Below are 13,976 nucleotides of genomic sequence, written 5' to 3' on the forward strand. Positions count from 1 at the left end.
GTGGTAAATAGGTTTATGATATAATTATTTTGCAGCTGTTAATATATAGCTTCCTTTTAAAATGGGATAATGTGTGTATTCCTGTGTTATATAGTTGCCTACTTAAATACTCAAATCATTTAGTATTTTTGTAGAATATGACCATTTTTTCTATTTTATTTGTTTCTAACCAGGAAAAGAAAGCTTGAGACAGAGTTGGTAATGAACACCAGTTACTATGTAACTGATGTACATAGCATTCAGATTGCTGTTTTACAGAAAAAGAGCAATTTGATTGATGCCATAAAGAAAGCAAAGGAGCTGAAAGGAAATCATTCATTACAATCCTGCCACAGCTTAAATCAGGTAACATTAAATTATGGTTGTATTTCTTAGCTTTCTATTTGGGGTTTTCATTAATGCAATCTATGCCTTCAGTAATCAGAAGTGCATACTGAGGGATTTGGTGAGGGTAATTTCAACAGTAAAATATACGAACTATAAAGTATAACAAAGTAATACAATTAAAATCAAAACCAGAACTAGTTTTATTGATATTTTATTGTTTTAGAATTGTAACCTGATTGAAAGGTAACGTACAAATGATTCTAAATTTAGTTAGTTAAAATTGGCCATAAAAATAAATCTGCACATTTTTTCTATTAGTATTCTAATCAACTAACTCCAACAACTAAAAATGTGAATTTCTCTGTTTTTAAGTTTATAAAACTATTTTAGCATATGCAACACTTTGATCTTGAGAAAAGCAGTATAAAGGCAGTGCTCTATTTATAGTGATTATAATGCATTATTTCTAATAAGGATAAGTTTGCCCTTAACTCTTAAAATCTTATGGGACATAACTTTGTACCTGTAATTTGTTGTGCAAAGCTGTATTTTGCCCTGTGGTATTTTCAGAACACGCAGCCTTAATATGTGCTATTTTCTTAATATAATTTCTCAAGCATGTTTATTTGTTTGTTTCCGTTTGTATGGCCATCCATCTAGACATGATTCTGGGTGGCTAACGACAATTGAAAAATATAATATCACCCCAAAATCACAATAAATACAAATCAGCGGCAGAGGTAAAAAGTCACCACAACCATTAGCACAATCATCCCACAGGCTATACCATATGTCCCAACCCCATGCCCAGTTACATATATTCATATATACGAATAATAAACAGTGTAAAACAAATATAAAGCAAAAATATCAATTGTGGCACTCCATTCCAAATTATGTACTTTCCACATACCTGATTGCTATATTGTATTGAAAATTGAATAAGGACTCTTATTATTCAAGGCTCTCTGCAACTTAAATGTGTCAGTTGAAGAAGAAGTCTTAAAGCTAGGTAATCTGAAAAAAAGAACACTTCCAAGGTATGTTTCTGGGGGACTAGGGGTTTTAGAACATTCATTTCTGTGTATAAGCAGTGTTAAAATTAATTAAATTGTAGTTGCCAACATGACTAGATTCCACTAATTTATTGAAAATAAGCTCAAATGATTTCAGTCTTCTGTAAACAAAAATTGCATACTAAGAATGGTAAAGATTCTGCATCTAAAATAAAGCTTATGATATCAACAAAGGCAGCATACTGAAATCAGAAAAGTTTCAAAGACTTGATTCACACAGTGGTCTTAGCTATTATTTAACAGCAAATGATTTAATAAGCCACAAACGACTGGGTTTCCATAATATGTTAACTATAATTCATGATTCACTAACTAATTGATTGATTATGTGCCAACAAGTTGTTTTCAACTCCTAGCGACCACATAGGTAGATTTTCTCCATGATGATCTATCCCTAACCTGTTCTTTCAAGTCTCCCAACAGTGTACTCATCGCCACTGTAACTGAGTTCATCCACCTTGCTGCTGGTCATCCTCTTCTTCTCTTTCCTTCCACCTTTCTCAGCATTAGAGCCTTTTCCAGAAAGCTGGGTCTTCATATAATGTGTCTGAAGTAGGATAATTTGAGCCTGGTTATTGTGCCTCAAGTGAGAACTCTGGGTTGATTTGTTCGATGATCCATCGGTTTTTTCCCTTGGCTGTCCACAGTATTCTCAGGAGTCTTCTCCAACACCAAAGTTCAAAGGTGTCAATGCTCTTCCTATCCTGCTTCTTTAAAGTCTAACTTTTGCTTTTATAGAGTGCCATAGCTTGCATGATTCTGTTCTTTGTAGGTATAGACACATTATGGCATTTGAATATGTTTTCCAAGGCCTCATGACTGCTCTATCGAGTGCTGGTCTGCGGTCTATTTCTTGATTGCTTGTTCCTCTACTGTTGATGGTTGATTCTAAAAGGCAGAAGCTATCTACCACTTCAATATCGTCATTATTAATTCTAAGGCTGGTTGTTCTATCTGTTGTCATTAGTTTGGTGGTCTTTATATTTAATTTTAGTCCAATGTTTTCACTGTTCTTTTTGACTTTTAGTACTAGGACTTGCAGATCCTTTTCATTTTTGGCTATTAGGTTTAAGGTCAGTATAGTGCAAGTTACTGATGTTTATTCTTCCAATTTTAAAACCATACTCATCTTCTAATCCATCTCCCCTTGATATATATTCAGCATATAGGTTGAATAAGGAAGGGAAGTGTATGCCGCTTTGTTGCATTTCTTTGCCAACCTGGAGCCCATCTGTTTTGCTATGTTCTGTCCATACTGTGGCTTCAGGACCTGTATGTAAGTTTCTCATGAGGACAATGAGATGTTCTGGGATTCCCATATTTCTGAGCACTTTCCACAGCTTGATGTGATCAACACAATCAAAGGCCTTTCTATAATTGATGAAGCATATACAGTACTGACTTCTTTTTGGTGTTTAGTTTTTTCAGTTATCCAGCATGCGTCAGCAATATCTTGTGTTCCTCGGCCTTTTCTAAGCCAGCTTGAACATCTGGCATCTCTTTTTCCATGTAGGGCTCTAATCTGCATTGGATGATCCTAAGCATTATTTTGCTTTTTTTTTGTTTGTTTTTTTGTTTAGTCGTTAAGTCGTGTCCGACTCTTCGTGACCCCATGAACCATATCGCGCCAGGCCTTCCTGTCCTTCACTGCCTCCCTGAGTTTGCTCAGTTTCATGCTCATTGCTTCAGTGATGCTATCTAACCATCTCATCCTCTGCCATCCTCTTCTCCTTTTGCCTTCAATCTTTCCCAGCATCAGGGTCTTCTCCAAAGAGATCTCTCTTTGCATTAGGTGACCAAAGTATCTGAGCTTGAGCTTCATTATCGATCCTTCCAATGAGCAATCAGGGTTGAATTATTTTGCTAGCACATGAAATTAAGGCTATTGTACGATAGTTTTCACTTTCTGTTTCTCTTTTTTTTTTTTGTATTGGAATGTAGATTGACTTCTTTCAATCTGTTGGCCACTGTGTCTTTCTCCAGATTTGCTGGCATAACTTGGTTAGAACCTTGACTGATTCTTTTTCTGTTTCTTGTCATATTTCAGTTGGTATTCATTCAGATAATACACAAGCTAAAACAAATCATATGATTTAGTGCAATTTGTAAATGCACCCATAGAATTAAGAAGATGATAATTAAGTTTTTTGGTATATTCATGATGAGGTTCTAGGATTCTGCATGGAAAATTCAGTGGAGGTTCTTTCACAGGTCCTATGTAGAGCAGACAAATTTATGGGACAAAAAGGTAAACTGAATCTGTTGCATGTACTGCTTTGTATGCTGTATATTGATTAAATAATTATGGTGTCTTCCAAAGTTAATACACTTTTTTGAGAAGGTTCAGCAGGATCAGTTACTTGGAACAGCAGTTAATTATTTAGTTGTAGATTTGTGCTTGTTTTAAACATTCAGCCAAGTGTCTTTACATATTTTGGAATTAATTTCTCAACAACCACTATTAATTCCCAGGTAAGCTTCTTAGATTGCATTAGAATTCAATAATATAAAAAGTTTGATATTTCATTAAAAGATGAAAGCAAATTCTAGCATTGCACACATTTTCTCCCTGCCTCCACAGACATCCACAGTAGACATATGAGTACACTTGGGGACCTGCAGGTGAGAGGTGAAATGGGCTCTCATCATCCCACTAATGAAAGCTATTATGTTGGCGGAAGGAGTTAGTTGTGCATTGATAAGAGCCATCAATGAGACAATCTCAATTATATGCTTAAAACAGTGTCCAGAAAATATATTCGTAATGTGGATTGTATATTCCTAATACAGGTTTTACATGGACTGTGATGAGATAAATCATATGTTTGAAAACATAGGCAAATTTTCCTATGATGGCTCAAATGTGTAAGTATTTTGTTGTGTATAAACCACACAGTGGTTTAGTATTCACCTATGTTAGTGTCTTTAATTTATATAATATCTTCCTTAAATAATACAGGATACCTTCTATTCAGGCACTTATGGGTATAAAGAACAAACAGTACTAAGAAAAGGAAATAAACTGGAGATAGCACCCATGCAACCATGGCTGATCTTAAAAATGAAAATTAAAGAGTTAAAATAGTCTTTGGTTTGAAGAACACAGGAAGATTCCAGGGCTGCTGATTTGGGTATAAAATTGGGGGGGGGGGAATCTTGAAAGAAGGGAATGGAAAACCACCCTCATATTGTTGACAAGAGAGCACTGAAGCTCAGCTTGAAGGAGACTTTATCTTTAATACTGATTATTCCAATCAGTAACAAGATTTCTGGTTGCTTTTGGAGCAACAATTACAAGTTGCATTTGTACTTCTGATCATGCTGTCTATGAACTTTATTTAGAAAGGTTTGCATTATTAAGTACTGTGCAGAAGCACAAATGAGGTTTTCTGTTAAGATCACTAAGTGTATCTATCCTCCTGATTTTCAGTGGTATTTAGCATAATTCCTATTATGAGATCTTTGATGATATTTACATGACTGTAAATCTGTGGCTCCTCAAACTTTTGATTGTACTGTACTCAGTGAAAATATTTTCCAATTTGTCATTTTTAATTGAATATGAGATGAAAATTATTAAATATATGAGTCAGTTATATTTTAAATTAAATCAAATCAAATAATCATTATTGACCCATTTAGAGAGTGAGGCCACTTCTAAGCATTCAGTGATCAGGTGCAATCTTCAACCCCCCCCCCCCAAAGTTCTATGCCTCTATTCCACAAAGTGGGCTTGGTATGGATGTAAATTGGCTAGCACCAAGTCAGGATTTATTTTAATAATGAGCAATTCAAAGTATCCTGGTTACATAGAACAAAGAGCCTAAATCATGGTTTACAAATTGTAATGACTAGGATGCAAATTTAAATACAAAGAAATTACATTATGGTTTAGTGTAATGTATAAATAGAGCCTTATGGTCACTATATACAGTTTTATGCTCGTTCTTGTCCTTGGGGGCAGCTGTGATAAATTCAGAAACTTTTTAATCATAGTTAAGTATTGCATGTGAAATTGATACAAACTATGGTTAGACTTATGGATTATTAAAATAAGTTCAGACCAGTGAAAACTGATTATAAGGTGTCGAGATACAGTATAGTTAAGCTACAACAAATTAAGATTTTTTTTTTCTGATCCTGTGGTTATGTCAGAGAAGTAGGGAAATTTAGGAGCAAAAGGCACATTTATGTAACACTGGAACGTAAGCTAGCACATAGCTGAAACTCAAGATTAAAGATTTAACCGTGGAGATAATCTATAGAAAATAGTCCATAAGTAGCAGTACACAAAATTAAATTGTGATTTTTTTTAGATTGTGTTGTATAAGAATTATAAAATTAATTTGTTTAATGTTGCTGCTAGATGTGTATTCATGTGTACTTGGAATGCATCTTTCTTTGGACCATTATCTTTAAAAGGATGGAAATTTGGCTGAGAAATGAACACAATATTGAAAAGTTTTAAAGAATCCAGTTGAATATAGGTGTATCCTAGCCATTCATTATCTATACTAATGAATTTTTTTCTGAAGTGATTGCGTTCATCTACAGATGCCTTTCTGGATAGAAATATTCAATATAGATGCATAAATTTTATTGTGAGGTATATAGGTGCTGTACCTCGCTTTTTTGGTTTGTTTTGTTCCATCTGTTTTCTTTTTCTTTTCTTTTTTGATGTATTTTCAATTTTTCCCCACATTTTGTTTCGTTTGATAAAAGTGCAGTTGAAAATAAAAAAGATGCTGTTGAAAATCAGTGATTTTGCTGTAAGATTTTGGTGAAGTAATCTGAAGGTGATCTGGGGCTGAAAAAAATTGATGCAAGGGTTGTACGTGGCCTTCAGGTTTAATGGAAATTTCATTATTTCTATTGTTTGATCTCTTGTGCTAAAATAATGTTTAATCAATCAGTATTTTTTGGATAATTGATCACCTTAGGAACAGTTTTGAAGACAACTCTCTAAAAGTGAACAATGAACTTGATACTTCAAGTCAAGTAAATGTAAAACTTGATAAAGAAATTGATGTAATTACTCCTTTGCAAGAATCTGATACATGTTTCGAAGGGACCCAACTGCAAGAATTGGGTCCATTATCCATTCAAAAATGCATTGCTGTGTTACCTCAGGCTGCGTCTACCCCAGATGTTGTTATTGAAGAAATAATTGAAGATGATCAAGAAAGTGAGTAGGAGCTTTAAACAGTTGTAAGATTTGTTACATTAAAGCTGTAATACCCTTTCTCTTTTAAAATGTTCACAGTTTCTAAAAAGTATACAGATGTGTCATACATATGCAGTGCTTTGCAGCAGCAGAACGTGCCAGATGTTGAACTATAGTTCTGAGCATCCCATCACTATTGAGCATGATGGCTGGAGTTACTAGGAGCTGTGGTTCAGCAACCAAGAACAACAAATGGTTCACTTCTTTTAACTAAAGAATCACAAATAGCCCACTCTAAGATTGAGAATGCCTTTTCCTAGCAAATAGCAACTCATGAAGAGTTACGTGTTGTGTGCCTTTTTGTGATATGCAAGATTTAGATAATGGTGTGGAAGTTTCTATAAGTTGTTGTTGTTGTTTAGTCGTTAAGTCATGTCTGACTCTTCGTGACCCCATGAACCATATTGCGCCAGGCCTTCCTGTCCTTCACTGCCTCCCTGAGTTTGCTCAGTTTCATGCTCATTCTATAAGTAGTAGCATTTAAATTGGACAAGAATAAATTTACCTGATGGTTGTATTTCACAAGTAAGTGTTTGGAGAGTGAGATAATCAAAGTTCAGCAAAACAAATAAAAAACATGACCATAACCATCTTATAAAATGTGTGTGTGTGTGTGTGTGTGTTAGCCAAGAATCAGCCTTGGAAGTTCATTAAACTCTGGATAGTGATACAGAAGGTAGTGACCAGTGGCATTCATTGAAGTGGCATCTCCCACCATCTTGCTTGGTTTAACACACACACAGTTGCCAGTGACTCTTCTGATTTCTCAGAATAGACTTCTCAGGGCAAAATGGAAAGCTGTGAGCTTGACTTCTGAACTTGGCTTTAGAAGGCTAGTCATTGAGTCTCTTATGTTGTATAATCAGTTCTTCAGTGAATTTGTTCCATGGGAATAATATTCACATATGGAGTTGATTTAAATATTTTTCTTTTCCAAGTACATCCTGCAGAATATCCTGAATTTACATATCATAAAAGTCTTTTAAAAAAACGGCAGGTCCCATTTGGGCCAAAAGCAGGTACGTAACTCTGATCTAGCAGAATAAAATGTCACAATATAATTGGTTTAATGTTTTGATTTTTGGAATGTAGTAAGAAATGTCAGCACCCCTTCTTTTTATAACAGTAACTTTGAGAATTTAGCTCAAGTGTATGAGAGGAAGTTCATGGAATAGACACACATTTTCTTTAAGTAGTAGTATTTAAATTGGACAATTGGTTTGTAATGCAGAATGTGTTACATTCAGAATAATCAAGTATAGTAACATTTCGAATGATGTAACATGACTGTTTATTATTGAGAGATGTAAATAGACCGGTACTAATGCTAAAACAGTTGACTAGTATTGCTGAGTCAGATGCTGCTGTTTCCAAGTAGACATTGTGCTATTTCATTCAGCACATTTTTCTGTATGGAAATCTTAATTTAGGAAATCCAGTTTGCTAATTTCTTAACAAGTCCTTCATTTCTGCACTAATAACTTGAGTTTTCATGAATGTATGTATAAAAACGTGCATATTATTTTGCTTCATTCATTCATTTTATCTTCTATCTTACACAGAAGTTCCTGAATTTGTTGTTGTCAGTTGTGTAATAAATCCTTGTCATTTCTACGTTCGGAAAGTTTCCCAAAAGAAAACTGCAGTCTACTTGGAAAAGGTTCTGAAGCAGTATTGTAGTAATAAAAGTTTGTCTCCTAATGACGTTTTGGAACTAGGTAACAGCACTTCTCAAATTTCAAAATAATGGTGTAATTTCAGAAATTTTTAACTTCCTTGGAAATAGATTTATGTGTGTTTTGCTAAACATCTTCTATTTCTAAAGTTTTATTTGTTCACAAGTACAGTGGTACCTCTAGTTACGAACGCCCCTCCTTAGGAATTTTTCGAGATACGACCAGCTCCAGCCCCAAAAATTTACCTCTACTTGCGAACTCCGCCTCGAGTTACAAACCGGATCCGCGGCCATTTTCCCTGCTGCCACGCGGTCGCGGCTTCCTGTGGGCGAGATCGCGGTAGCAAGGAGACGTTTGATGAGGCTTGTGGTGTGTTTTGTGGCGTTTGGAAGGTTTTTGGTGTGCTTGTCAGCATTGCTCCAAAGAAAATGCAGAGCAGGCTGGCAACTGACTTTAGACAGGTTTTTCCCCAGAACTGAGCCTGCGGCTAAGAGGCAAAGAAGAGAGGAAACCCCTGAAGGAGATCTCCCCGATGTCCCTTTGGAGGGGGACTCTCCCTCCAAACAATAACTGCCTCCCCACCCCATTCTCCCTCTTCATACTGTGCTGTACTGTACTTTTTTTCATGTTTTTGAGGTTTAAAAATAAAATGCATATGTTTCAGAACTGTTTAGCCATATTTACATTGAACCTTATGGGGGAAATTTACCTCGGGGTGCAACCAAATTCGGAGGGCGGATTAGCCGTATTTACACTGAATCTTATGGGGAAACTTGCCTCGTGGTGTGACCAAATTCGGAGGGCGGAACGGATTAACCGTATTTACATTGAACCTTATGGGAAACTTTACCTTGACTTGAGACCAACTCGAGTTGCAACCAGAGTCACGGAACGGATTAAGTTCGTAACTAGAGGTACCACTGTACTGCATTCAGATTCTGGTTGGGGTTGCTTTGCTTATTTTGAAATTGGAAAACTAAACTACTTAAGTTTGTTAGTTGAATTTCTGTTGTACAGTTGCATTCTTTTTAGTAAAATCATATGTGAACAGCATGCTTTATTAGTGGAATTTTGGAGCACAGCGTGATTGTTATGGCCACTTTGACCAACTAGCTGTTGGTAGTTTGAATTCCAGCTTTCACTTCAAGAAAAATCTCTGCTTTTACTTTCAGACAAATTTTAAGTGCTGAAGATTGAGTTGAAGAATGAGACTATTCAGCAGTCCTATAAATATCCTTTCATAAGAATACTCAAAAGTAGTAATGAATTTAAGGTATTTAATGTTTAATGTATTTCAGGCACAAGGATTTTGGTTAAAAGTAAAGAACATGGAATGTGGTGCCGTGCAGAAATCATTGAACTAATTCCACTCCTGAATACAAATGACGGGAAACCCTGGGGCCCAACAAAATACAGAATTTGTGATATTGCAATTATGAAAGTATTCCTTATAGACTTCGGGCATCCAGAAGCTTTAATTGTTTCAGGGTATGAATAATTTTAAATATCTTTTGTTCAAATCTACCATGTTTAGATTTTCCCATTTTTTGTAGCTATAAGCTAGTTTTGAATTTACCATTTCTGCCCAAAGTGATTTAGCAGATGGTGGTTGAACAAATGCTTCAGGGTGAATTTGATTTTCTGAATCTGTTTCTGGCTGGAGCATGATATGGAGATGTCATTGGTTATCCTGATGCACAATGTGTTGATAGAATGTAATGGGACATAAGCAGATGACACCCATGTCTTCTTTCCCCTTCTATAAGTGTGTTATGTTCTCTTATTGGCTCCCACTTCAACCAGATTGTGGAGCCCTTGGGAAAAATCAGGTTAAAACTGAATCCAGATAAGTCAAAGGATAGGGAATTTTTTTCTAGTAGAGTGGGGGTTTTATCTGCATTAGAAGAGGTCACACTCCCAAAGCAGTACCTGTGCAGATTGAAGATTGAAGAACCTATACAGATCTTTTGCACTGTGCTGTCCTTTCAGATGGCTACTATTCATGTGCTGGTTATTTTCCAGTTAGATTACTGATATTTTATTCTATGTTATTTATTTAGCTTGTATTCCACTGCAGCCAAAAGACTCTCAGTGGCTTACACGATAGAAACATTTAAACAATAGGTTTCAAAAGTTAAGAAAGAACAAACCTCAGTCATTATAAAAATAACGCAAGCTCAATAAACTAAACTAAAATAAAAATCACCCCAAACTGGCTAGAATACAACTTGATCTTCAGCATTTTCCTAAATGCAGTCAGGAATTGTGTTAGAATATTGCAACCAAGAAGCAATACCTTCTCGCTTTAGTGCCCTTAATTTCCCAGAAGTGGAACACTAGGAACATTTGTACTCTAGATGATTTGATAGGCTGATACATGTTGGAGCAACTAGTCCTTCAGGTGTCAAGCCATAAAGGGCTTCAAAGATCTTATAGATTTTATAAATTATGTCTAGAAAGTAATCAGTTGTTACAGTGGAACGCCCTTGAAGAAAACGTGGACTTCTGCAGTTGGTCCAGAATATGGCATCCAGGCTTCTGCTGGATTCTTCCCATTGGAAGCAGATCATGTGTTCCGACAAACGTATGCCGGTTACCCATAGTTCACTGGGCTGCATTCAGTTTGCCTATGTTTACATATAAATCATTCCTAAAGGAATGGCATTCCTCTGTGATGTGAATTGGGAACTCCAGTTGTCCTCTGGATATTGTGGGTTTGCCTGAAATTGACTAGGAGTAGGGAGGGCACCAACTTCATTGAAACCTCTTCCCTTAGAAGTTTAGGCTGCTTTCTCCCTGGCTTGTTTTACATGAATAAATGTTATTTATAAAAGATATAATGTTCATAATGAGTATAATATTTTAGAATGTATTTGGGATTCTTGGATTTCACTGTTGTTGTTTTGCTTTTATATTGTAAACCATAGTGAGCTGGTTCAGCCTAGAGTAAGCAGAATAGAAATCTGTTAAATAAATAGTGCTTATACAGGTAGTCCTTGACCATGACCGTTCAGTCAGTAACCATTTCAAGTTACTTTATTGTTATTTATTTATTTTATTATTTCAAGTTACTTTATTTATTATGGAGCTGAACGAACTGGTCCTTGGAGTTCCGGCTGTCCCAGCACCTCCACGGTCACACAATCGCGATCTGGGTGCTTGGCAACCCATTCACACTTAGGACCAGTTACCAAGTGCCCTGTGATCGCCATTGGCAACCTTCCCTGCTGGCTTCCCCAGAAAGTCAATGGGAAAGCCACAGGGTAGGTTGCTGGAATAAATCTCCCCTCCCCACTCACCCTCTCCCAGCCCCTCTGCATTTGTGCTGCATCAGCTACTTGCACACCTTCCCCGACATGCGCATCTTGTGCACCCCCCACACCCTTGTGTACCCCCTAAACCTCCCCTGCACACACACACAACCTGCACTGTGCCTTGTACACCCTTCCTGACCCACACTGCACTTCTCGCGCACCTCTCCAGCCCTCCCTCTCAGCCTCCCCCACCTCTCCTATACTCTGCGTACACCCTCACTCCCTCCCCTGCCTGGCAGCAGCCACTTACCTGCCTGCTGAATTTGGTTGTGGGAAGCTGGCAGGAAGTTGTCTCACCTAACCCCCAAGAGATTCAATTAACAACAGCAACTGGGACTGCAGAGATTGCTTTACAACCACATCGCTTAGTGATGAAAATTCCAGTTCCAATTGCTGTCATAAGTCAAGGACTATCTGTATCTCTTTCATACATACACGTGTATATATACAGTATATCTATCTATATAGGGAAAAAGTATGGTGTTTCAAACTACACAATTAAATAATATGTGGGTTTTTTCTTCTGCCATCAGAGTACCTAATGAAGTTACTGTGAATCCAGAACATGTTACTCTTGAATACATAGTGATTGAAGATCTATGTTTGGTTGTAAGAAAATTGAATTTATATTTAGAGGCTCAGCTCAGAGGTATAAGCAAGCTAGCCCTACAGTGTTCACTAAAGGACATTGTTCCTAAGCATTCAGTAAGTGACAATTATATTGGCTGTTTTTTTCCATTTTTTACTTAAATGCCTTTTTTTATAACTTGTGTTCATCTCATTGTTTTTCTTCCCTTTCTCCATAATAAATTTGTGTTCTTCATAGACATCGAGGGATTTTTGATACTTTATAGATGAGGATGGGGACATAGATGTCTTGAAGCAAGGGGAACCAATATACTTAATATTCTAGAGCTTTCTGGAAGGATTCCCTTTAATCCAAATATTTATGAGTACTGTATGCAATATTTTCTTAAGGTTTGGTTTAAGGTAAACCATATTTCATAGGCATTATGCTTCTAGAAACTATGAAATGAGAGTGTACTTTTGAAACTGTATTCCAAGAAAAGAGAAAAGAAAAAGAAATGAGCAACTATTAACCACCGTTTGTGTTATACTTAGAAATAGTGGTTTGAGTTTTGTGATTAATATAAATCATAATGGAGCATGATGTCTAAATTGAGCGTTTGGGAATTTTATCTCTAGTTCACTGGTAGTTGTGAGCTTATTTTGGTGACTTATCTAAGCACTCTAACACAAATAAAATCCAGTAATACCCTTCTATCATTGGAAACTTTTTCCATTGCTGGAACACGAAGGAGTGGTTGGCACTTCATTTGTAGCCTCTGGGCACTTTAAATCCTACTCTGGAGGGTACTTCAACTTCCAGAATAGATTTGGAGGGCATAAAGAGGCTGGGGATGGAGGAAAAAGGATTTTGCTGCCAAGGTATTAGGCAAAACATCTTAAAATAACTTCATGTATCTTTAGAATAGCTTCTTGTTGTCTACCGTTGCTTAAGGGGTGTGTCACTTTGGTTCTAAATTAGTTTGAAAGCATTGTAAGTTTACATAAAACTGTACATATTTTTTGGCATCACATTTTTGTGGTTGGCCAGTTAAACTTAATATAGCCTCATCCTTCACTGATTTTATCTTGAATATCAAGTATTTAGTGCTCTGAACTGAGAATGCTTAGGATAAAAGCATTCTGCAAAAGAGGTACTCAGTTAAAAACAAAAAATCACAAAGCTACAAGTTTGCCTCCGAGAACCTCCTCCGTCTCATTACATAAGATGACCATAATTACCGTTGCTGGAAGATCCTACTGGCTGAGCTGTGAGCAAGCTGGCAATTCATCTAGGGCAAATCTGGCCAACTCAGTATTTGAAAGATCTCAGTTCTTCAAACACAAAGATTGGAAGGATTTCCTGATGAAGATTGAAGACTCAAAGCCATGTCTTCCATTCTTAAGGGAAACGATAAGAGAACTAAAAAAGAATCCTTTAATTGTCAAAGAAATCCCTTTCAGTCTTCTTAAATGAGGTACTGATATACAGTGGTACCTCGGGATACGAACTTAATCCGTTCCGTGACTCTGGATGTATCCCGAATTTGGTCGCAACCCGAGGCAATTTCCCCATAAGGTTCAATGTAAAGTACAATCCGTTCTGAAACATATGCATTTTATTTTTATACCACAAAAACATGAAAAACTGCAACTGGCACAGCATGAAGAGGGAGAATGCTCTGCATTTTCTTTGGAGCCATGCTAACACGCATACCAAAAACCTTTCTAAAACACCGCAAAACACACCACAAGCCTCACCGAACGTCTCCTTGCTACCGCGACCTCGCCC

At 36.6% G+C, this 13,976-nt stretch overlaps 1 protein-coding gene across 6 annotated transcripts in view; it reads left to right on the top strand.

Annotated features, from left to right (window-relative positions):
- Nucleotides 1–13,976, top strand: part of RNF17 (ring finger protein 17) — a 66,351-nt gene that overhangs the window by 10,647 nt on the left and 41,728 nt on the right. For all 6 annotated transcript variants that reach the window (XM_088140648.1, XM_088140649.1, XM_088140650.1 and 3 more), the window contains 8 exons: nt 174–345; nt 1,291–1,367; nt 4,194–4,268; nt 6,344–6,588; nt 7,566–7,646; nt 8,190–8,345; nt 9,602–9,791; nt 12,151–12,322. In XM_088140648.1, the coding sequence (XP_087996774.1) occupies nt 174–345; nt 1,291–1,367; nt 4,194–4,268; nt 6,344–6,588; nt 7,566–7,646; nt 8,190–8,345; nt 9,602–9,791; nt 12,151–12,322 (1,168 nt within the window). The remainder of the gene's footprint in view (nt 1–173; nt 346–1,290; nt 1,368–4,193; nt 4,269–6,343; nt 6,589–7,565; nt 7,647–8,189; nt 8,346–9,601; nt 9,792–12,150; nt 12,323–13,976) is intronic.

Source organism: Python bivittatus, unplaced genomic scaffold, assembly GCF_059951505.1.
Source record: "Python bivittatus isolate LINGU-HERP-01145 unplaced genomic scaffold, Pbiv_v1 ctg000340_np1212, whole genome shotgun sequence".
Classification (NCBI taxonomy): domain Eukaryota; kingdom Metazoa; phylum Chordata; class Lepidosauria; order Squamata; family Pythonidae; genus Python; species Python bivittatus.